The 24,763-nt window shown below is 48.1% G+C and overlaps 1 protein-coding gene across 4 annotated transcripts in view; it reads right to left on the bottom strand.

The window, feature by feature from the left end:
* The window catches only part of KMT2A (lysine methyltransferase 2A), a 43,244-nt gene extending 22,202 nt beyond the window's left edge, over positions 1–21,042 (bottom strand). For 2 of the 4 annotated variants that reach the window (XM_052697016.1, XM_052697017.1), the window contains exons 1-7: positions 6,386–9,048; positions 5,000–5,177; positions 4,325–4,559; positions 2,755–2,819; positions 1,799–2,170; positions 1,125–1,198; positions 233–361 (exon numbers count right to left, since the gene is read on the bottom strand). In XM_052697016.1, the coding sequence (XP_052552976.1) occupies positions 233–361; positions 1,125–1,198; positions 1,799–2,170; positions 2,755–2,819; positions 4,325–4,559; positions 5,000–5,177; positions 6,386–8,935 (3,603 nt within the window). In that variant the 5' untranslated portion in view covers positions 8,936–9,048. Of the gene's footprint in view, positions 1–232; positions 362–1,124; positions 1,199–1,798; positions 2,171–2,754; positions 2,820–4,324; positions 4,560–4,999; positions 5,178–6,385; positions 9,055–9,813; positions 9,884–20,679 lie in introns of those variants that run through there. The other 2 variants (XM_052697015.1, XM_052697018.1) reach the window with 2 other exon arrangements.
* Between the last annotated feature and the right edge of the window lie 3,721 nt (positions 21,043–24,763).

The raw sequence follows: 24,763 nt of genomic DNA, 5'->3' as shown, positions 1-24,763 counted from the left end.
TAAGGTTTAAAGCTTTAAGTCTTCATCCAGTACTCTAATTATAAGGAAAAAAAAAAAAGGCATAACAAACTTCTAAGAATTAACCGAGGCAGGAAGGTTCCTATTTACAGTTCTCTCTGATTAGGACCAGACACACAAACTCAGAAGTCACTGTCAGCATTCTTGAGGGACTCTACTTCCAAGTGTTTAGAGTCAATTAATATTCAAATACTTAAAACATATTGTCCTCTACCTTGAAATCCACTCGGATTCTGTGGACTCCATCTGTAGGTGGCTTTTGCTTGGAACTGCTCCCATTAGTCAAAGTGCTGAGCAAATTCAGCGTGCTGCTTTCTGGCTTGCTTATAGGAGGGGGCTTTTCCTAGTCAAGTAAAGGAGCCTGCATTAATCCCAACCTCAGACATCAAAACTTCAACAGTAATTAAACACTGTACATGATTTATGTACCAGAAAAACAACGACAACAAAACCCAATTCATAACATGACAGAATTAACATGTGTATAAAAGTTGCCATAAGGTAACCATTCTGCAATCCATTTTGAAAGCATTCCACAAACAACTGCATTTCTAGTTCAATTTGTTGCATCTCCCCCTACCATCAGGTTATTCTCTCTGATTAGTGTTATTTTTTGCTTTGTTCCAGTGGGGCAACTCTTGGGGCAATTACGACCAACACATTTCTCTCTCAGATTTAAGTGTTGCTGTGCTTTGTTCTTCAAATGGACAACCTAACGTTCACCCCACGACACACAAAGCTCAGTAAGAATTAACACCTAAGCTGAAGTATGGGCATACACCAGATAAATTGGCATCCACCTACTGGCACAAGGTAAAGCCTAGCGTTTGTACAATTTGCTCAAACTCACAAGAAATGACACGTTTCTCATTGACAAGACTGAAAACTTCCTCCTCAAATCCCACAAAAGCTCCTGAGTAGCATCAGGAATCGAGTTAGATCGGTCTGAAATCAGCATTCAAAGGAAGAGGAGCAGGACTGAATTCCTACAGGTATTTCAAGTACACAAAAATGTGCAGAAGGGTTAAATAACACAGTTTTACTTTCTAGACAGACAGAGGGATGCTCTCGAAATCTCTTGACTGTGTACAAAAAACAGTATTCACCTTTTCTTTTGGTTTCTGTTTCACAGGGAAAGTTGGACGGGGAGCAATTTTTTTCTGTTTGTTTTGTTCTGTGCCTAGGAAGGGGGGAAAAATTATGAGTATTTCAAGTAACTAACAGGCACCTGCAGAGAAGGGAAAAAAACAACAACCATATAATGAGATGAATTTTAGACCTCCATTTTTCTACCATCTTTGTGACTGTGCATCACCACCTACGACTGGGACAATCTGCAAGGCATGGCCAGTCAAACCTGCTCTGCTAAAACTCTGAGGTGTCCCAGGTGCAAAGCAACAGAAGTCCTGGAGCTGCCTTTTTGGTCACTGTCCACGTGCAACACTAGGCTATGTTTTGTAGTTAAGACATCACACTCCTGTTGTTTCACATTCAGACTGTCAGCAAACTTCACAATATTGAAAACATACTTCAAGACTGTCAAGACTACATGACTAAAAATCACATTAAAGGTCGTCACTTATCTTCCCATCCCAATAAATTACGCAGTTCAATAAAAGGAAGCCAGTTCTAAACAAAATTCCCAAAATAACTTGCTTTAATTTCACCAGATCATAAGGCATTTATCAGTCTTAAAATCCAACAGATTTTAGCAGCATTAATACTGTTACTTAACGGGATTCACGATTCAAACATATTGAAGATAAACAGTCCCATTTACCTATTTCTGGCTGTGGAGGCTGCTTTTTCTTAGGCTCAGAAGCAGTAACTTTTGGTGCTTCCTTTTTCAAAGGTCCTGAGCTTGGTGGCTGAGATGGAGGGAGCTGTACTGGCTGGGCTGTTTGTTTGCCAGTCTTTCTGGCACCAGATGCAGGGGTCTGTTTGGGCTCTGGTGGGGGCACAGAGGAATTCCCATCCTCATGCTTCTCCTCCACAGGCTTTCGAGCAGGTTCGCTGCTCTTCTTTACAGCACTGTCTTCTCTTGGTACAACAGCTGGAGGAGTTGGTTTCTGTCCAGAGTCCAGTTGGTTCTTCCCAGAATGACTTTCTTTCTTTTCATTTGTCTTGGATTTCTTCTCTTTCTTTTTTGCAGCTAGAAAGAAAAAAGCATCAGTGAAGTAACACATATAAAATCATGCAACTTCAGGTGCATTTAAAAAGCTTTATTTTGAGGGAGTTCAGCATCCTGACCACTGTGACAACATGCAAACCTCCAGAGGTCCAGTGCCAAGGACACAGGGATTTAACAAAATACATATGACATACACACAGCTCACTTAAGGCTTCTGTCAGAGATGAAGATGTGCCAAGGGATTTATCAGTCCTCATATCACTTAGGAACAAAGAACCAAACCTCTGAGAACTGGCTGAGCTTAAGTGCTGAGGGAAGGCTCATCAGCTGCCAGCAGCTGTTCCTTACAGAAAGGAGGAGAAACTGCAAGTAGAGCTGAAAAAGATAACTGCTGTCTGTTTACAGTTGCTAGCTGTCTACAGTCGCTGTATTCGCATCTCTCCTACAACTTTTACAGGACCCAACAAAACAGTCAGGCTCTCTGTTAGCGTTTGCTTTCATACTAAACTTCTATAGTTGTGAGCAGTTGCAATGAGAGCAAAGAGCAAAACTGAAGGTATGAAAATTTCTCTCGTCCTGCACTTGAGCCAAACCTCCCAGCCTACCTTTAGCTTGCTTCTGGAGATATGCTTTTGAAGGCATCCACTGTAGATTCTGACACTTTCTCATTCTACAAAGAAAGAAGAAGTCACCCAATCAGAAATCAGAAGAAAAACACAGGTGTTAGGAAGGCATTCTGTAAACACTGAACATGATGGGGAAAAAAAAACAACCAGCAAACAAACCCATTATCCATGCACCCACCAAATTTCTCCAAACCGTTCTCTCCCTCTTCGGAAACATTTAAAAGAATCTAATTTTCCTGTATTTTCTTTTTCTCCCCTACACTTACAACACAGTTTCGAAGATAATAAAACTCTGCTTCACTGGTAAATACCCCATCACTTCCATTTCTTAGAAACTGGCATTTGAGTAGCATCAGAACAATTCTGAGAACTCTAAAACATCAAAGACTCACCAGTAGGTTTTATGTAACACAAACAGGTCATTTCAGATAAAAAAATACATATATTCTGTTTCCATGAAGTGGGATTGCAGTGTGACCAAATATTTTTTAAGTGCTCAGTTCCTGTTTTCCTCACAACTAATGCATGCTGTCTTCTAAACACTGAGCAACAGACTGTGTTTCTGCCTTCGTTCTTGTAGGAAAGTCAGTGGTTTTGAAAGCCAGCTCAAGGCCAGAGCAAAGCTGCTAGGAGTTAGACTACTTATGTTCAGAAGTCTGCTGACTGTTTTCACACAGATGAGCACTCCACAGCAATTCTCAGAGCTGCACTTTATAAATAGCTTTTATATGACAACAATCTTTCTGATACCACTTCATTTGCTGCCTTTTCAGACAGATTACCCAGTCTGGAAAAATCAGTTTGATAGAGCAATTAAAAAAGCAAAAGGTTCAGACTAAGTGATATGTATAAAACGATGGAAAAACTAAGTAAGGGAGTTATTTCTTAATGATATCCAGAGACATCCTTTTATATGAAGTGTATATTCATGAGATAAACTTCATTTGGAAAAAAGAAGCCCTCCATAAATGCCTTCTGGGAGAACTGGAGGTAAAATATACATGCATACATCACCATTCTTGCAATAATAATCCCTCACTCAGAAGGTGGTGAGGCACTGGAACAGGTTGCCCAAGGAGGCTGTGGATGCCCCATCCCTGCAGGCATTCAAGGCCAGGCTGGATGTGGCTCTTGGCAGCCTGGTCTGGTGGCTGGTGACCCTGCCTGTGGCAGGGGGTTCAATCCAGATTGATCAACCCAGGCCACTCTGTGATTCTATCAATGAGCCATTCTGCTGAATGAAAGTCACTGGTCTCATTTCAAATGGCTCTCAGTGCTACTATGATAATTTCTTCAAAGCAGGAAGAATAAATTGGAAGTGAACTTCAGAAAAAGACCTCATGAAAAGCATGCCTTGAATCAGGATCAACACTCCTAAATTAAACTGCGTTTAATTCCCTGTAGTGATCCAGCCTCAGCTCAGGCCACATTCATCCAAAGCCTACACAACAGGACTAAAAGCCTGTTGTTTCCCATCCCATCGTGTGGGTGTGCTTATCCTGCTCCACACAGAGATTAACCAAGCAGTTTCTCAAACACTCAGACTTACTTGCAGCATTGCTTCTTTATATTCCGCCCACCAAACTTGGGTTTGTCCAGACAGTTTGTGCAGACACCACAATCCTCTGGAACCTGACAGCCTGAGCACTGCCCACAGCGCCTTGAGCGTCGGCCCTTCTTCACTGGAGGTTCCTGCTGTGCCTTGTTTCTCGTTACCGGCTTAATTGGTTTGATAGGTGGAGCAAGAGGTTCAGCCTCTTCGGAGCCAGCTATTGATGATTTGTCTATTAGAAAAAAAGTTTGCTGAATTCACGCAAGTCCAATGATCTTTCAGAAGTATTTAATGAGCTCATGGAATCTGCTGTGTTAAATCTAAGTTCATCCACAGAGCCACATAAGGGGCGTGTGCGACCGTGTCTGTATGCATGCACACATACACACGTGGTACATACACACACACTGCTCCCAAGAGACCTCAAGTGCAGCACAGAACAGACTTTTATAAAAATTAACAATGGTTAAAAGGATTAACCTTGTCTTAGTGGCATGTTAACACGGAGCCCAGATCTGCTTAACGTACTACCCCTTATTAACTGCTCGAAGATCTCACTCTCACAGGCTCAGACATGGCTGTACTTATTACAGATGTCAAGATGCCATTAACCCAACTAGTCAACGAAAGCAGGCTTTCCACGAATCCACAAGTGAAAACTGGAAGTCTTACCATCATTCCCCATGGAAGACAGAATCTTCTCTCGCTCTTCCCACGGTAAGGCACTCAGAGTGGGCATGTCATCAGGAAACACCGCTCGCTTACGGCCCAGGGCAACAGCTGCTCTCCTGCAAACATGCTTTATTCGTGGTCCTCGGACTGACGTTTCTGATGAATCGCTCTCTTGTCCCTGCATTTCAAGATATGAAAACAGTGTTCCTAAGAAAGGCACAAAAGTGGGGCTGTGACACATGCAATGGAAACTTCTAAGTAACCTAAGAAGAATTAAGAAGAATTAAAGTACGCCCTATCTTGCTTTTTGTAAGAGCCGAGGTAAAAATAAAGACTCTCAGCCTTCTAAGCCTCAGATATCCACGAGAAGAAAATTCAGAACAACAAGAAGCTTTATTCGTTTGGATTTACAAAGTTTCTACCTGCTAGTAGAAAGCAAACTCACTCGTGAAGTCTTGTTACCAAAGCAGTGGCATTAAAACCCAGAGTTGACTGGAATCAGGATAAACAGGCTAATGTTGGGCACAAACTGATCTGGCAGAAGACAGAAGTCAGTCAAGCTGTTTAAATCAGGCTCTTTCACAGCTTTGTAGCTGCAAGGATGAGGGCATTGTGTTTACTGAGGTGATAAATGCAGCAGCTTAGTGCAATTTTCTCCAAACAATTAATTGCAAGGGTCTGGGCTTCTTAGTATAAACATAAAACATGCATACACGTTTTCCTTTCGGGGCCAAAAGACAAGCACTAGTAATTTCTAACATGAACATTCTCAGGGAAAGTAACACTTCAAATAAAAAAGGAAATATTCTGTGAAAAGGTATTGCTATCGTGTAACACCTACCTTTTTGACAGCTAAATAGATTGCAGGGTGGGTTTGTGGTAGGGCAAATGCAGAGAGGGAAGACAGGAAAGCAGTAGGAATCAGTTTTCCAACCAGATGCAAAATCCCAATGGATTTTGCTTCTGCCCATAAGTAACAGATCAGATCATCATATGAGACAGTAACAGAAGAGAGCTCAAGATTAATTCCATCTTCAGAAAAACGACTGCGGTCTGTTAGAACCCTGCTTTTAAAAATGCACATTACCCTTGATGTTCACTTTGCTTGCATGTGTACAGAGAAACCTAACAACCAGCTCCACTGTAGCGTTCTCCAAAAATGCACCCAGCTCCCCCTGAGCTGAGCACACAGCAGCTTTCTCTCCCCCTCAACTTCTGCCCATGCCTTCTCATTTTTGGATCCCTTACCATCTGTTGCACTAACAGCTTCTTAGCCTGGCATGTTTATTCTTCATGCTCAGGATATGAAAGCTGCTTGTGATCTGCAGTGAAAATGCCAAACAAGATGGACCCCAGCAAAAGAAAAAGAAAATAATAAAAGAATACCTGTGCTTTTGGCTGATCTGCTTGTTTGAGGGACTTGCTCTTCTCGATCTTGTACAGCTGGGCTTTTGCTTTTTTCAGAAGACTGGCTACCCTTTTGTCAGTCATTGGCAGTTTGTCTGCTTGAGCCAACATGGAGCTGATGGAGGAAGCGGAATGTTTAACGGTGCTTGAAGCAGGAGTAGAGAGACGCAGAGCTTTTTCCTTCTCCAAAGCCGGCACAGCAGGGCTGAGGTCCAGATCTGATTTGTCTAACCCCCCTCTACCTTTCTTGGATGTTTTGGTTTTGATGGCTGTTGTATCTACCAGAGCAGCAGTGGAAACATCTGCCACAGGATCTATTGCTGTAGACTTCCTCCGCCCGGCAGTTTTTTTTGCAGAAGATGATGCTGCAACATCTTCACTGACAACTTTTTCTTTGGGCATTTTACCTACAGGAAACAAAGCAGAGCTACTCTGAATTTCTGACCCTTTTCTCCTTTTCTCTTTCCTTGACTCACGTTTGTTCTCCTTCTCTCTCTCTCTGTCTTTCTCTCTGCTCTTGTCCTTCTCCACACTCTTATCAGCGTCTTTATCTTTGGACAGTTCCTCTGTTGCCCTGTCTTTGTTTCTGCCTCTCTCTGTCTGGGGACTTGTTGTGAACCAAGGAAAGAGAGGAGTAGGACTACTAGATGAGAAAGGCTCTGCTGGAGTGCTAGTCTGCTTCCTTTGTCTCTGGCTTCTTTCTGCTGATTCCCCAGACTGTGTTAGGGAATGGGAAGGAAAAGTAAAAGTTGAATTTAAGGCACTAGTGGCAAGAGAACTAACAGAAATGCTAGTTAATGAGGAAGAGACAGAAGACTGTGGGGTGAGAGTTGTCAGGTCAGAGGTACTAAGTCTCCCACTTCTGGTCCTCATGGAGTGCGAAGGAGATCTGGGTTCTGAGCGGATAGGGCTAAACACTTTTCTCTTTCGTTTCCTAGAAGAGACACCTGTTGCAGAAGTTCCCGTAGTGGTTCGACCAACGGATGAGGGCAAAGTTACAGACTCAAAGATTCTGGAGTGGGCCTCGCTTGGAGTGAATCTCGGAGCTCTCAACAGAGGACTTCTCTTGTGCATATCAAATCTTGTTCCAGAATGAAGAGAAAACAGACGTGCTGGAGCCGTAGCACCTGGCGTCGAGAAGCCAGATGCAAAGCCAACGTCCTCCGGTGTCAGCGGTGGGGGTCTAAAGTTATCAAATATTGGCTTGCGAATAAGACCCTCTTTGGCATATTTTGCTGATGAGAAGTACTGTGGTTCTGACCTGGAATGCTTTAGAGAGGTCCACCTAAACGTTGGCTCTCGTAGAATTGATTTACGTTTCTCTTGCATTGGTGCAGCAGAAGCAGGAAGAAAGGGTGAAGCTAAAGGTATGGTAGGAGGCATAAGCCAGGGAGTGTGGTCTGAGATGCCAGAAGCAGGTTGCAGTGGTGGAGGAGGAGTGAGCAGAGGGGGAGGAGGAGAGGAGGAGGACTGCTGCTGTGGCACACTTGGCAAGGCTGACAGCTTTTTAGCAGCCCTCTGGCCAAAACTTCTTTCTGTTATGGAAAACCTTCTGTTTCTCCTGTCGCTGTTATCATTCTCAGGGGACTGAGAAACGGGTAGAGGTGTGTGAACTTCTGGAGTATTACTTCGCTCCTCAGACAGCGTCTGCATCTCCTCAGAAGCCTGAGAGTCCGTAGACGTGTCGACGCTTGGGCTACTGGACCGGGAGGAGTCTGAAGACATCTGAGATGAATGCTGAGAAGCAGCACTGGATTTTTCACTGGATCCACAAGACGTAGCACTGAACCTGCTGTTTGGCGTGGATTCCAGTCGGGATATTTTAATAGGAGGGTCGTAGTCTTCATCTTCAATGAACCGCTTGGGTGTTTTAATAATCCGTGAAGAGATAGCACTTACAACTGGCATGATGAACTGTCGGATGTTTTTCAGCTGGGTTCTCCCCTTTCTGCCCTGCAATTTGGCTGCTTCTTTCTCAATCTTTTTTTGTGCCCCCTTCTTAGCCCTCTGCAAGAGTTGCTTAGCGATTGTTGCATCTGTCCTTTTTGTGGAGGGTATGATCCTAACAGGCTTAATCCTGCGTGGACTCTGTCTGACAGCAGTCTTCTCTTCCTTCGTAGGAGGCGGCGTGCCATCCTTTTCTTTACGTATCCTTTGGGGTTTCTCCAGCTGTGAATTTATGACCAAGCTCGAGGAAGTCTTTAAACGTTCAGAAGATGGCGGCCTTCCTCTCCTGCGCACAATCTGAACGCTTTTCCTCCCTATTTGAAGCTTTGCCCCAGGCTTAAATTTAGATTTTAGTGGGGAGAGTTTACTAGTTCTTAATTTCTTAATTTTAGTTGCTTGCTGAAATGTAGTGGATGGTGACCTTTTGATTTTTTTCAGACTCTCTTTATCTTCTTTGCTTCCCTTCTGAACATCTGATGCGTCCTTTACTTGCGACAACTTGAACTTTACACTAGTAAGCGTTGGAGGTCTTCCTCGTCTTTTTTCCCCGCTTTTCAGATCCTTCTTCTTTACTTTCTCCATGGACGTGGTTTCAGACTTGCTTGAAGGGGAGCACACTGATGAAGAGTCTGACAGTACAGCTGAACTTCGGTCAGAACTGCTCCGGGGCCTCCCACGAGGTTTTCGTGGACTAGATTTAACTGAGAGGGAAGTAGACAAAGCAGAGTACACATTAAATTTCTCTGAGTGTCAGCTCAGCGTTATCCAGGTCACACAGGTATTTACTCAGTATAAATCACATAACACAGACAAGTTGCTAAAATACCTCAGTTCGTTAACAAATAAAAAGAGCATTTTATCAATATGTAGATAAAGAATTCCATCACAAAGTAAATCTCTTAAAAATCTCTAAGTAAAGTAATACAAAAGAAAACAAAACCCTGGCTTTAGCTTTGAAATACATTCAGCATTCAAGACTCCCGTTAGAATCATCAAGCAGATGTGCACGACTTGATTACTCACCTCTGCCAGTGCCTCTCAGTTCATACCCAGCTATTCCACTTCTGGGTCTTCACATAGCTCTCACTACATACTTCATTCTTCATGTTAAATGCCCTATTAGTAAGGCTGTCCACAATAAAATTCACTGGCAAGGCCAAATTGAGTACAGCATTGTGGTGAATGAGCAGAGTACTGTGGTGAGAGCAATTATTGACAAGAACCTAAAATCAAAACCACTCATTTGCTTTCAAACCCATTGTGATTTCATCCTATCTCTTCAACAAACCAAACCTAAAGACACCACAATGACAGACAGCATCCAAAACTAAACCGAATCCAAGGACCATCCAACGGCCTTTGTGGTGGATGAGATTTAAGACAAGAGGCAGGAAAGACAAGAGAAGAGCATCACAAAGGAGCACATGAAGACAACATACATTCCTGTGACTTGAACATACCTGTGGGGGACCGGGTGGGACTTTGTACTTTGATTTCTTCATCTGAACCAAAACCTAGGAACTGTTCATCCTGAAACAAAAAAGAGGATTAACATTTGGGAGCTTCAGCAGGGCCTTTACTTCCCTCCAGCCCCCACTCTGAGCAGCTTCTCCCTGCTCCCACCAGAGCCACGCTCACAGCCCCTGGAAGGAAAGCACACAGTTGCATGGCTTCTGTCAACCTCGCAGGCCTTCAGATGTAGCCCACCTCAACACTTCTACCACCCAAGGGCCTCCAAGCTGAGCAACAGGCTGGACTCGACTCCAGCTGCTGACGTGAAGACGGAGCAATCCTGAAGGCATCGTCTGTAACAGCACTGACACCTGCAACAGCACTGAGCGTATGGAAAACAGCACTAACCACTATGGCTTATTTTTTATCCTGACAATGCAAACAGAAACCAAGAAGAATCGGGCAAAAAGACCAAAACACTACAACAAGTGCTGTAAGACAAGGCGCAGACAACAAACTAAGTAGCACCAACACAAGGCTCATCTCAACTAGCAAAAGAGCTCATGCTACAAAAAGCTGCTGAGTCGTGAAATGGCCATTTTTGATACAGCAAAGCAAATCAATATTCCAATGCAATGTTCCAGGCACTCCGTTCACATGAAGGCAGGTTTCTCATGGAGTATGCAAATGTAAATCCTCGTGATGTGCCACCAATGTTTGTGACTCTATTTTTATGCTGATCTGTGCTTCCAGGTGCAATTTCACCTCGAGCAATTCTGTTCTCCATTCTTCAATTCCCTCTGCACTTACAAACAGATATGCCACTTGCTGCTTGCTTCTTTAATCACCTGTGCACCCTGGCTGCATGCTGGAAAGTAACTTCTTGTTCTACCAGGAAGGTGCCACAGCTCTACTCGCATCCCTTTCTAACAACTCAAGTCTTCACTGAGCTCTGAGAGAGGAAGTACTTGAAAATAGTATGCTGAAAGGACAAAGGTGCAGTACTAGGGAACAGGAGACCTTCAGCAGTGCCAATCAACAGCAACTGCTTAATTTAGCTCTGGGCTGATTCAAGAGCATGTTGAAACAGTGCTTTTTCCCTGTCTTGTGCTTCATATGTTAAATACCTAATTCACTTACACTCAACTGCTGAAACAATAGTTTAGGTTTAAAGAAATTAATCCACTTGCCACTAATCTCTATGACCATCCCCAGGAATTGGAAATTCATTCAGGTATTAGAAAACGCATACCCAAAACACACCAAATCTACTTGGGTAGCTGAGCTAGCCCAACCCCTGGAGGTTTCACACCCCAATAGTTTGCTAGCTGAATGGAACTTGACACATTGAGAAGCCATTCAAGCTTTCAGAAGAGAAAACATTCTAGCACACCTACTGCAATAGAGACAAACAGTGCTACATAAACTCATAACTCAATTAAAAAAAAAAAGTATACCCCAATGGCAAAAAGTGCTGTTTCTACCTGATGTATCTTGCATTGGGCAGAAGAATCCATGACCTTTCCCTGAAAGGTATAAACCACCACTTCCCAACGTTGATTCCACGTTAACAGGAAGAGAAGCCAATGCCAAGCTGTGAGCCAGCAGTGCAGAGCAGCACTAAGATCCAGGCGTCAGGACAAGCAGCACGCTGCCAGTCCATCAGGCTCAGCACGAGGCCGCAGGGAGCAGCACCAGAGCAGAGCTGTTCTGAGACCAAACCACAGCCCTCCAAAATATCGATTCCCAATCTCTCCTCTAAACAGTGCCTTCCAAGCTCAGCCACTGGCATTCAGCCCTGAACTTTCACTGGTTTTCAGTTTCCTTCCTTTCTTCCCTTACATCCCCGTTAATGTAGCTGTCACTCCCACTACGATAGCTTCGTATTCTCTCTTCCTTGTCCTTCTGTTTTACAAGAGCAGATCACAAAAGCGATGCTCCCACGCTGCTTGCGGTGCTCTCTCCTGACAAGTCCGAGAGTCCAAGCTGCTGTTAGAGCCACACCACCCATTCCCACTCCCAATGCTCCCTGCACATCCACCTGACCTGCTCTGGATTTTTTTGTTTGCGCTCTGCTCACCCAAAATCTTATCTGCCTCTTCAAGCACTAAGACAGACTGCGGATGGAGCTGTGCAGGATGCATGTGAAACAAGCTGACAGCTACAGGCTTTGGAGCAGAGAATGCTCTTCATAAGGGGGCTGCTGAGCTAAAGTGAGGGAAAAAATAATTAAACTCCTTGCTGAGAAGAAGGCTAACAATAACTATTAATCCTAAAGACCACTTGGTGTAAAAGATAGCAACCATTTCTTTCCATAAAGCAATTCAGTTCCAAGTCTCTCAGCTCCAATTAAACATCCCCCGGTGCTCCATTCATTTGCTGCGCAGAAACAGCGCTGAACGAGGGGAGCTCACAGCTGCAGCTCTGGACCCACAGTGCTGCTGTGCAAAAAGCACCTCTACAGAACAGACTGCTGAAAGCAGCCCCTTTAAGGCTTTTAATACCAAAAGCAACTGGAAGATTTGGTCGTCGGGTCTCACACAAGCCTGTCCTACATGGAAGTTCGTAATCCCAGCAGGTACAGTTGTGTAAGTTGGGGTTTCTTCTTCATTTGGGAAAAATAAATAAATGAGACTTGAGGAAAATCATGCCCCACCAAGAAAGGCCGTCACCACCTTATATTATACAAAGCCCTTGGAAACTTGCAATTAAAAATAAGCTTACTTAAAATAACAAAGGGGCAAAGGCGCTGTGTACCAGCAGTTAAAGCCTAGGAAAATAAAACAATTATGTAGTTATTGCCATGAGGTGGCAGTTTGGCATTCAAAGATAAGCGTGGGACAGGCAGAAGCCTCACTCCTAATGGTTCCCCTGCCCAGAACAGAATGCTGGGTTTGAAGAAACCAGAACTCACAGCGCAGCCCGCAGGGGCTCCAGGTAACCCCCTCCACCTTTCCCTGAGCTTAATGAAAAGAAATAAGGACTCAAGCACTACTTTTACTTCCCCTAAGAAGTTTGCTCACATCTGCTTCCCTGCGGTCTGACCCAGGTCAGGGCTTCCTTACAAGTGCACAGGGAGGAAAGCTGGAGAAAATTCAAGGAAACTTGCACAGTTTCTGCAGAAGAATCCCCATTCCTGCCATTCTGAAAAGCAGCGTCCTGTAAGATCTCACAAAGCTACCATCCCACCCCAGCCATCACAACACAACTTGGAGATACACAACCTCTCATCAAACAAACGGAGCCTGGGGCCATGAAGCAAATAGGATAAAACACAACTGTCCAACAGTCCTGATTTGGAGTGCCTCTAAGTTACTGTCACTAATATGAATGCTGTTTTCTGTTGCGTTGTCTTTTTTAATTACATTTTTCACCATCCACACCATAATCCACAAACCAGAACCTGCATCATTTTCAAACTGACCACTGTTAAATTACAAGTCCAGTGGGTTAAATAAACCCTGGCTTCAGCCCAGTACCCTGGGGATGGTCGTCCTCTCTTATTTCCTACTAAGCAGTCACAAGAATTGTCTACAGCGAAGAGGCTCTCCAAAAAAATAATTACTTTGGCTCCATTTGCAGAAGTAGCATGACCAATATGCCATTCAAGTTCGTTTGGTGATGTTCACGAGGGCATCGTTGACCTCCAAGTGGTCATTCTCACAAAGTAAGAAGGAGGCCATGTAAATTAGCCAAATTAGCAACGATGGAGAAGGCTGCTAAGCACCGGTATGCATCTGCATGGCTGTCATCCATTCAGTCAGTCCTATGGCAAAACTGAATACGGAGACAAATAAAGCAGGGAGCCTCCCTCCCTCCTTTTTTTTCGCAGTTGTTATAAAGCATGACAGATGGAGAGTGATTAAAAACCACGACGGTTTGCACACGACCTCATTTACCTGAGAAAGAATAACGCAACACAAAGGTCAGTCGGGATTATAAGTAATGGGATGAGGACAGGCTCACCTGATGGGCAAGGCTCAAAACAGCTCTGCGTGCAGGGGCTGCCCCAGGTGGGCTGCACAGCTTCCCATGCACCTCCCCACCCAACACTCAGCTCACAGCCCAGGTCAGACCTCAAGGCTGTGAGTTGATGAGCGCAGTCGTGCCTTGAAGTAAGCTGGCTCCTGCAAGATCAGGAAAGTCCCAAGCACATCCCCATTTGAACTCAACTTACCACAGCACTCTGGAGCAAAATTACTTTCCAAAGAACTTCTGATTGAAGATCTCAGAGGAAAATCCAGCTACAGACACAAAACTGTCCTGAAGGAACTGGTTTTCTGGTCTCTGAGTAATACTACAACCCAAACCACCACAGACCTGTCGAACTGCGGAGGTCTCCCACCCATGTTGTCAGAAGCACTAAACTCAGTGATGCAGCTGATCCAGCCGGCTCTCGCAAAGGTCTGCATCAGTTAAAAGCAGAGCTATCTGAACCTTGCTTCACTTCTCTTCCTATTCACCGTGCCGCTTTTGGCCCTGGTTACGCAGCACTTCATCTTCTTGGAAAGAGAGGAGCTATTTTGAGCACCTCATGCAGCAGCACGCTTGGTAACTACAGCTCTGTATCTCAGGGACTCCTTCCGAAGGAATGAGCATCCTTAGAGGGCAGCAATGAGCAAACCCTGAGCACAGCTCTGGGGCACTCAGGGCTTTGTGGGAGGTGGAAACCCCTGGTAATGCTGGGAGATGCTGCCCAGGTGTTACTTAGGGGCAGCCTCGCTAACAAATAGAACTTAGGGGTTTAATGTTATATAGAATCATAGAATGGCCTGGGTTGAAAAGGACTGTAATGATCATCCAGTTTCAAGCCCCCTGCTACACACAAGGTTGCCACCAGGCTGCCCAGAGCCACATCCAGCCCAGATGGCTCAGGGTCCAGCTGCCCTTTTGCTCTAATTCAATATCCAAATGCTGTTAACGGGAACCATGCAGGAACCCTGCTAGGACCTTGCCTCAAAACAGCCCCAGCATCCTGAAAGCAAAGTGAAACTCTCAACTATTCACCTCCCCATGACAACTCCCAAGACAATAGAAAGACCCAGCCCCGCCACTGTTTGCAGCAGTGCTCTCAGCCACTAATTGCAACAACACAGCCCTGGTTAGAGCTCCAGTTTGGGAGTTCCTTGAGTGTGTACAATCATACAGAGCAACCTGCTGCGACAATCTCACAAGGTGCACTGGTCAGCACTGCCAGCTTGCTAAAAGGAAAATATGAACATCCAGTGGTAGGGCGGAACAACACAGCCAGTCTGTCACTATTTGGCCCGAACCTCAAGCAACAGGCTCACTTCTAACAGCCCACTAACAAAACACAAGCAGTTCACATGTGTTGCACAGTTACGATTCCATCAGCCCAGCCTGTCCCCTACAGCCAGCACTCCACATGAAGAATTCTGATCCACAGTAGGAATACTTTTTAAAGCAGCTGAGAAATGCTTGCTTCACTTCCAGTGCCACCACCGAGGGTCAGCTGTACTATTGCTTGCACCCAGCGAGAGAAAGGTAACAGCAGAGCCTCAGCCTGCATCTCACAGAGCACTGGCACTCTGTTCTACAACGAGCACTTATGAAGCAGTGCTTCAGCTGAACTTCAACAACTGAGAGATGGAAAGAACTGCAGAGCTGTGGGTAAATGAAAGGCGCAGCTCATGGCGCTGCCCAGACACACCGGAACACGGCCTGAAGTGCTTCTGACACTTCTGCACGCACAGAGTTATGCTCTATAGTTGCTGTATCAAAGGATAAAAAAAATTATCTTCAATAGCAATGACTCATCTTTCACTTCTTAAGAAATGCATGCCACCTAACGAAGCATAAAAGTATTACAAAGTATTTCAAAGATGCTTTCTTGCTTCACTCAGTGCAAACAGCACACCGTCCTGTCAGATCTTTTGCAGCATCTCTGTAACTTCATGTCCAGGAGCTCTCTTGCTGTCAATGCACAAGGCTGAACTGTGGGCTAAATCCTCAATGCTGACAGTAAAACAACAAGTGAACAATTTGCAAGATGCATTCCTTTCCATCACCATCCTCAGCAGCCACCAATGCTGTAAGGAAAAGCAAGATCAGTGCTGCATGGTGATTCTCTCCACTTGCCCTTTACCAACCAACCTTTGACTGCAAAACCATCAGCTCCAAGTAGATCAGGAGGCTATCAGGGTGCCTTCCAAGACTTGCCAGGTGTGTTTTACTCAGGTGCTCTAACAGAAGAGGTCAAGAAGAGAGAGTGATCTTCTCTGCTGAAGTGGAAAACCTTCAGTGGTTTCCATCAAAACCCAACCCCTCTGCCTGACCACTCACTGTGAGTGCAAGATAAACACGTTGCAGTTTATTGAAACATAGTACAACTGAAAACACAACACCTCGCTGCTTCACGGCAGCTCCTTGCCTCACATAAAATCTTTTTTCCATTTCATTCTTACCGCTTAAAAGCTGATTGAGCTGCAAGCTTTGGTGTCACAGCTGGAAGATGTGCAGCAGGCAGGCACGTTACCTTGCATGTGGGCACAGCAGAAAAGCAACTGCTCGCTCTTGGAAGCCACAAGTAGTCTGCTATGCATTCAACAGGTCAGGAGGATGCTGCTTCAGCCGGGAAGCACCCAAAAGCCAGCTAAAGAGGCTGGGAGATGAACAACTGACTCAGAGTTAGCGAGCCTCCTCTCATTTCCTTCACCCACAGTACAGTAAAAGCTGCAGTTCAGCACTTCTATTACAGTACAACAAAAGGCAGCGAGAGCTACTCCTGCAAACATCTGCCCTCTGGCTTTTCCAGCACCAAGAAGCCCCCAGAGCAGTGAGCATCCCTGCTCCTTCTGAGGCTGCCCCACTTGCCCATGGCAGGAGTGACACCCCTGCATTGAGAACAGCTTCTCACGGGGAAATCCAAATTCCAGTCCTCCAAAAACCTTCACAGAACCGATACTCAGAGGGTTATGAGTACTTGCTAACGCTGACTGAACTGCCGAAACAGGGTGGTTAAAAACTGTACTCTTATTTTCACACTTCTGACAATGATTTCCTAACTCTTCAGAAAGGAAAGGAAAGCGTGAAGGAGCCCCCCGCTCTCAGGCTGCAATCTGTACAACCTTCATCTCACGCCTTTTGCTTTATGTCAATAACTAGAAACAGCCCTGCCTCAACTCACAATCACTGATAACATCAACTGGAGCAGGCAGAGCTCCACAGCCGTGCTTCCCAGCTCTGCAGTAACAGTTTGACACAAAATAGGAAGGAGAATCCCAAGGCTGCCAGAACTGCCGTGCTCATGGAGGAAAGAAGCTATCCATACTTCAGCTGGGTGACACAGAAGCCACTCCTCCCCACACACGCTGTGGCACATCTCAAAGCAAGGCAACCGTCAGCCAGCATCGAAGGCTGTAACATTCGCTTCATAAAGCATTATGATCCATGTATAATTACAGCAGCACTACTAGAGTCACTATCACTGCTATTATATCCCATTTCCAACCTCGAGTTTCTGCAACTTAGCTTTAACTTTTCCAACTGATGCAGATTTATGAAGTAAACTGTCAGCACACATCCGACACACTGTCAGCTTTTATGTCCTGAAGCTTCAATTAAGCTGCAGTGATGCTGAGGGAGCTCTCAGTGACACTTCCAAGAGATACTCAACAACCACACACCACCTTCTCTCATACCACGTTTTACAGAACACAGGCAGAAAACACAAACAAATTCCCCTTATTACTTAAGTGTCATTCCCACCACGCAGAAAGGTACGAGAGCCACTGCTGTCAACCAGGGAGGAAAGCTTTGCTATGCAAAAATCCCCTCTGCCAGCTCCCGCTGTGCCAACATCAAGTATCACAACTCTCTTAAAGCTAAATGGTTTCAATATATCTCAATGAAAAACTGAACTCCAGCAGAAGTGCTCACACAGCACCACTGAAGTGTGCCGCGACATTCCAGAACTGTGAGCTTCTGCATGGAAAGGAAGCCCACCTCCTACAAAATAATGGCCCTAAAAACAGAAACATGGCTTCTTCCACGTGACTTCGGTCACCTAAACACTAATTACTCATCAAGATTTGACTTCTGATACAGAACGCAACCTCAGCTGAAGACAGCAGCTGATGTGATGCAGGAAGGACAAAAAGCCCCATGCTGCCAGTGAGTGCATAATGAGCCCAGTGAGTGGGAGCTCATGGAAGCCCCTCTCTAGGAGACAGCTGTGCCCACAGCCAGGCGCCATGCAGGCACCACAACCTCACCATTTCAGCACCAACACACAGCCACGCTCTCTTCAAGACACCACAGGCAGCACCCAGACACTCATTGCTTAGATGAATTAAAGCTCTTCTCACATCCTCTGCTCCTTCCACATAGAAACGTGTGCTGTGGGAGAGAAGAGCGTGTCCTAGGCTTCCTGGTGCTGTGCTCTTCACTACGACTGCAACACACAGAGTAAGTCAGTGGTTAAAGATGTCTGAAGCTAAAATACTTGGAGCATCACTGAAGGAAAGGCACCTTCTTACAGGAGCAACAAAGATAACAAACCAACTTTTAAGGCACCCTGAACCGAATGCTCAAGAGCCTATAAACAGGAGGGAAAACAACAGCAGATAACAGAAGGACAAGGGGAAATGGTTTGAAGTTGAGGGAGGGAAGACTGAGGTTGGATGTCAGGCAGAAGTTCTTTCCTATGAGAGCGGTGAGGTGCTGGAACAGCTGCCCAGAGAGGCTGTGATGCCCCGTCCATCCCTGGAGGTGTTCAAGGCCAGGTTGGATGGGGCCCTGGGCAGCCTGGGCTGCTGTGAAATGTGGAGGCTGGTGGCCCTGCGTGTGGTGGGGGGTTGGAGCTTCGTGATCCTTGGGGTCTTTTCCAACCTGAGCCATTCCACGATCCTGTGATCAGCTCTCCTGGCTGTACACAAGAAAACACTGCAGTGTCAAAGAAAAAGCATCTTGGGTCTATTCCTTCTCTGCTCATGGATGGACAGACCTCAGCTACAGACACCAAGTCACAAAGCACCTTCATCATTACTTTCCACTGTTACAGAAGTTTTTAGTAGTTAAATAGAAAACAGGTCTAAGAAGAAAAACAGCATCTGGAAATCCAATGGACATTTTCCTCACCAGCTGCTGGTACCAAAAATGTACTGAAGCCATTTTAAAGCAAAGATGCCATAAAAGCCAATGTGCCAAAGATTTTTCATAGATATCTTTGGCTTTTGAGATGAAAAAGTGTGCTTCAAGAGAAACACAGTGAGACTTAAAAAAGAGAAGAGGAAAATCCAATGCTGTTAAGAAAAAAAGAAATAAAACAAGCTGAAAAGTTTTCACAGAAGATGCAGCAACTTGTTAGCTGTGCCATTAGATCAGATGGTGAGATGACAGTTGTTTCTGTCCCTGAACCAACACTTATGAGATAGCAGTTATAATAAATAGTAAATAGAAAATTCTCACCAACCTGGTCTATCGCAAACAGCTGAATTTACCAGTATATCAACCAGCCTCCTCGAGGATTTCGGTACCAACCAAAATGGATGCCAGCAGGCAGCATGCCTTCAGCAGGTGACCATAAGCACCGTTAGGCTGGCAGCACCTCCAGACTGCTTCTGAGTTTGTGACTCTGAGCCCCCACCTGGAGCAGGGAGCTCAGAGCTGCACATGGCTTCACCTGCCAGAAAGCCCTGAGAACAAGCCCCAAAGTGGAATGCACCCTCACATGCGTTTTCATCACCTCCGATATTATGATCAATCAGTGATGATAAAGCAAAGTAGCTGCTTTTTAACATGACGGACTCATGCACACCACAGCTTGCCCTTAGAACCACAGACAGAACACGCCTCTCAAAAAGAAAATAAGCATAAATGCCTTTTACTGTACAGAAACTGAAGAATTTTCCTGCCAGCCCAAGGACACAGCTAACAAGTGATGCAAAGCAAGCAACACGGAAAAGGAATGCTGCAGCCTGTAGTAAGTAACACATCCCCATCATGTCTTCCCCGCTCTGTCAATAGGTGGGTTGTTGTCAGACTCTTGCTCTGGCTGCATTAGAATGGCTTAAAAAAAAAATAAAAAAAATTTAAAAAAAATGAAGGCAAAAAGAACAACCGAAAAATACAAACACAGAAGCACGGCTCTTCCTTGCTACCGAGCAGCTCTCCCTGCCAGGCCCTGCTGCCCCGGGGTGCAGCTCAGCAGCCAGGTGCAGCCGGGGGCGGCAGGAGGAGGAGGAGCACCGCAGGACCGGTGCCCGCGGCACCCAGGAGGGGCGGGCGCCGACATCTCCGCTTTCTGCTCCGCTTCGGCGCTCGTCCCCCAGTCCCGACAGCCGCCGCCCGTTCGCGCTCCCCCCCTAATGCCTCCTCCCGGCGATCCCGAGGGACCGGCGACCGGAACACCTCCGAGCATCGCTCCTCCGGGGAGACGCACGGCTGCGGCCGGCACTCGGTCCCTCTCCTCCTCCCGGTACCGCGGAGCGCGCTCCTCACCCGCCTTCCACCGCCCTTCCCGACGCAGGAGCCGCGGGAGGAGGATAATGGAGGCGGCGGCGGCGGGGAGGACACACCGGCGGCAAGTCGCGTGCGCGGGGAGGGACCGCGCGGCGCGGAGGCGGAGGAGGGGCGGCCGCCACCCGCACCGCTCCCGCGGCGCCCCCCGCCGCCACCCCCGGCGGGCACCCGGCGGCGGGGCGCGCCCTTTGTGCGGAGCGGCGCGGCGCGGTAGGTGTGTCCGGCGGCGCGGGCCGGGGCTGCGCGGGCAGGGGGTGCGCGGGCAGGGGGTGTGCCGGCCGCCGGGGCGGAGCGGGGATGCTGGCGGGCCGGGACCCCGCGCTCCGGGCCGCGCCGCGCCCTCCTCCCTCTCTCCTTCCCTCCCGCCCGCCCGCCCCGCCGCCCCTCCTCACCTCTCCGCTGCCCGCCTCGGCCCCGCAGGCCGCGCGGAACCGCCGCAGGTTGATGCCGATGGCGGCCGAAACCTGGAGAGCCGCGTCGAAGCCCGGTCCCACCCCGGCCGCGGGGCCCCCGGAGCCGCCGGAGCCCGGCGCTGCCCCGCCTCCCCCGCTTCCCGCCGCCCCGCCGCCGGAGCACGGGCCGCCGCGCTCCCCGTCGCCCGCCGCCTCCGGGGCCGCCGGTTCGGCCGCTCGCAGGCTCCGCACGGCCGGCACCCGCAGCCGGGACCCCCCCAGCCCTCGGCGGCCCCATCCGCCGCTGCCGGGCCGGGCAGGGAAGCGCCACCGACCGCTGTGCGCCATCTTTACTGTGAGGCGACGAGCCAGAGAGCGGGGCCGGGCCGCACCCCCGCGCCCTGCATATCTCGTCGTCGGCCCGCAAAGGTCCTGCATAAGAATCTGAGTTATGCAGGTTGCGGGGCTCCGCCATCTCGCCGCCCCGGCACGTGGGTAAGCCGCGCGCGACCGATGCGAGCCCGGCATAACGCTGGGCGATATACAGAGTCCCGGGCAAAGGCTCCAGCCCGCCCCCTCGACCTGAATAGCGCAGTAAGCCGCCGCGGCAGCTCATCATAACCCGGAGCGCTATACAGATGCGGGGCACCGCGCACACCAACCCCAGAACCGGGCTGTTTCACAAGACGGCCGTAAGCAACCCACATAACCGTAACGGCAATGCCGAGCGAGAGCGCGAATCCCGGCTACCCGGGACCGCGCATAAGACATAAGGCGCCCCGCGAGCCCCCTGTATAGCGTCGGGCAGTATGCGGGGCGCGGGGCTTCCGCTCGGCGCAGCCCCAGGTCGGGCGCGGGGCGCGAGGCAGGCGGCCTGCAGGCGGGCGACGTCCTCGCGGGGTTCGGCGGGGGGGAAAGAGAGGGGGCCGCGACGCGGAAGGCGGCCGCAAAGCCCTCGGGCCGGCCCGGGCTCCAGGCCCGCCGCAGGTAGGTGCCTGAGGCCCCGCCGCTCTCCCCCCGCCCCGCTCCCTGCCTACCTGCCGCTCCCCGGGGTCGCGGGGTTCGTCCCGCCTGTCGTCGCCACTGAGGAGCGGGTTTGGTGCCGGAGAGAGGCCGGATCTCGGCAGCCCTGATGTCACGGCGAGGCCTCACCTCCGCTCTGCGCCGTGCGGGGAGAACGGGGTTAAATTCCTACAAGTGCCGCTTTGTTCCCTTGGAAAACGGCGCTGCCCAGACACGAGCAGCGGCTGTCAGGGAAAAACGGTGTGTGCAGGATGGAAATACCTGCAAATGGAAACGAACGGGCTGTGCGGGCTGGTTGGGGTGGGGGAGAGGATTTCTCATCGGGACCTCAGTGTCTGTTAAAATAAGGTGGGTTCTGCCGCTCCAGGGAGCGTGAAGAGGACTGGAGCATGGCCAAGCCTTTAGCAGTCAAGTTTAACTTCGTGTTCCCAATGAAGGGAAGCTGCAGCACAGGGCCCAGAGCTGCCTGGTTTGGCTGCAAGTTTTCAGCCTGGCAAAAGCAGAACATACAAGTGGCACAAGGGGGTTCTTGCAGACTTGCCCTTCTGCAGAACTGTCGTGCTTTTAATCACAGAATGGCCATGGGTGGAAGGGACCTCAAGGATCATGAGTCTCTAACCCCCCTGCCACACGCAGGGCCACCAACCTCCACATTTAATACTAATTCCACACTTGACCTCTCTGTCACCCAGTATACGTGCTACAACCCACCTCTATGAGGCTCAACAGGTTCCCCTCGAAGCTGGGTGATGGATTACGGAACTGGAACGCCCAGCAGCAGTTCATAAGGCTGTCATTCAGCAGCAGAAGAAACGAGCCCCTCCACACACATTAATCATGTGCTTACTTGTGTAACAGGCTCCTCCAATACGCCGGACCCAATGTATACAACCACACTTGGGATTTGCTGCAGTCTCCTGCAACGTATCTGACAGCAGTGTGAGAGAAGAGGCAGGAGAGCCCTTCCCAAGCAGCTGGAGACAGCTATGCTTTAGTTAAGTGCCATTCAATTACTTGACACAGAGCAATCAGCCCCAAACACCCAGTACACACTAGGATGTGCATAGGTATTGTTGAGCAAGGAAAAAGCACCCTGCTTGTGCATGCCCTCACTGCTTAGCTGGGGCATCAGGCTTCAGCCCTTTGTTAGAGTCACACCTTCAGAGATTGGTGAAAAATAACAGTGCATATCAGCAAAGTCACTAATGGCTGCACCCAGCAACTTCCAGGTGTGAAAGGGCTCTTCTAGGCCCACAGTGCTCAGCTGTGCCAGGCACAAACACTCACCTCCTCAGAAGCATTTGGGGAAAAGAGAAAGCAAGGCAGTAGCTCTGGACCACAGGTTGGAAGCCCAACTCCTGATGCACTTACCTGTGGAAGCCCAAAAGTTCTTTCAGCTTTGTTTTCCCCATCTGTCTTGTGCAGATGATTAGCACCTTGGTCACAGGTGTAAGAATTCCAGCAATGAAGTCTCTGGCAAACTTTGCATGGAAAGGGCTGAGAGTGTCTCAGACTCCAAAAAATAACTCCAGTGCCTTCTTGTCACCTTGTAACCTATGCTGTGCAGCTGCTCGCCTCAAAGCTAGCTCAAGCAATCTCTCCTGTCTATGCATCCTTTGTTAGCAGTGAGAACTGTGGCCCTGCCACTAGGGAGCTGTGCTCTCTACAGGCCATCCTGTGCTGCCTGGTATCTGGATCAGGAGCCCAGTGGGGAGCTGCAGGAGGTCCTCCTGTGAAGCTGTGCTCCCTTCATACAGCGGTGGTGCAGTTATCTGTTCCTTGGTGAATTGTGAACACCAGGCCATTGGCCTCTGGGATGGGACATGGACAGCACACGCAGATTACAAGAGAAAATAGTGCTGCCCATCAGCATCTTGTGCTCCACTTTCTCAGAAGCGCTCCCACAGCTGCTGGGTCAAGGACCCTTCTGTGCAACAGAAACGCGTTGTCTGTTGGCAGCCTGCTGTGATGCCAAGCAGACAGCAGTAGCTGAAGCCCATGGTCAGTCAACAGAACTGCAGGCACAGCAGCACTCCAGCTACCAGCTCTGGGAAAATAAGCAGAACAATACTTGCACATCTCTAACGTGTTACTTGCTGCCTGTGGCTGCTTCCTGTGCTGCCTATCCAAAGCGTCCCAGAGACCACACAAGGCTTCTTCCTGCCATGGACTGCTGGGGGAGTTGAGACTGCTGCAGGCACAAAAGGCAGCTCTGCCACAAGTACCTCCCCAGAGCTGTGAGCGACATGGGGCAGCTGGGCTGAGGGTCACCAAGGAACTTAACACAAAGCCCAGGGGATCAAAGGACCACCTGAGAACAGTCCCAGGTAATGCAACAAGAAGAAGCAACATTGACTGGAGACCATTTTCTAAGACAGTAAAGACAATTTTAAAAAACCAACCAGTTAAGCCTCATCCAAACAAGACTGAAACCTTCAAAGACCTCCTTTTAAAATTAGAGAGGAGGGGATGGTGTTGCAATGCAGTTAATCTTACTAAGTTGCTATATAGATATGGCTGTACAGAATTTGTTTAAAAATAAGCAGGGCTGTGAACTTCTAGACAGCTCACACTTTTAGCCATGTGTGACTTAAGATGATGTGTACAGTACCATTCTGCTTACCTTTCAAGTCTTCCAGCACAAGTTTCACCCAAAACCAAACTGCACAGAATAATGCTGTAAGACCATACAATACACACAATGCCAAGGTATCCTTTGACACCTTAAAATACTGCGAGTTCTTGCATGTTCTCACTGTCTGATGTTAAATACGTTCAGAAACAAGTGAAAGCCTTTATACAGTCAGTTTGAAATTGCTTTACTTTCGCAGCACTGTGCTTGTTGCACAGCAGTAAGGATCAAGCAGCAGAAATGACCCAAGCCAGCTTTAATGCTGCCTCATGTTTTGAGGGATAGGCAGAGGAAAGCGAGTCACTTCACCAGCATGTGCTGCTGTGCAAAGGGGACTGCCCTTCAGGCAGCTGTGTTAGAGAAGCCATTGGTGACACTGGTGACATTGCCAGGCTCGCATCCCAACCACCACAAAAAGACCACAACAAC

This window comes from Tympanuchus pallidicinctus, unplaced genomic scaffold (genome assembly GCF_026119805.1).
Source record: "Tympanuchus pallidicinctus isolate F22 unplaced genomic scaffold, pur_lepc_1.0 scaffold30, whole genome shotgun sequence".
Taxonomy (NCBI): Eukaryota; Metazoa; Chordata; class Aves; order Galliformes; family Phasianidae; genus Tympanuchus; species Tympanuchus pallidicinctus.
Note: the sequence above shows the minus strand (reverse complement) of the source record. Positions and strands in the feature narration are given on the sequence as shown.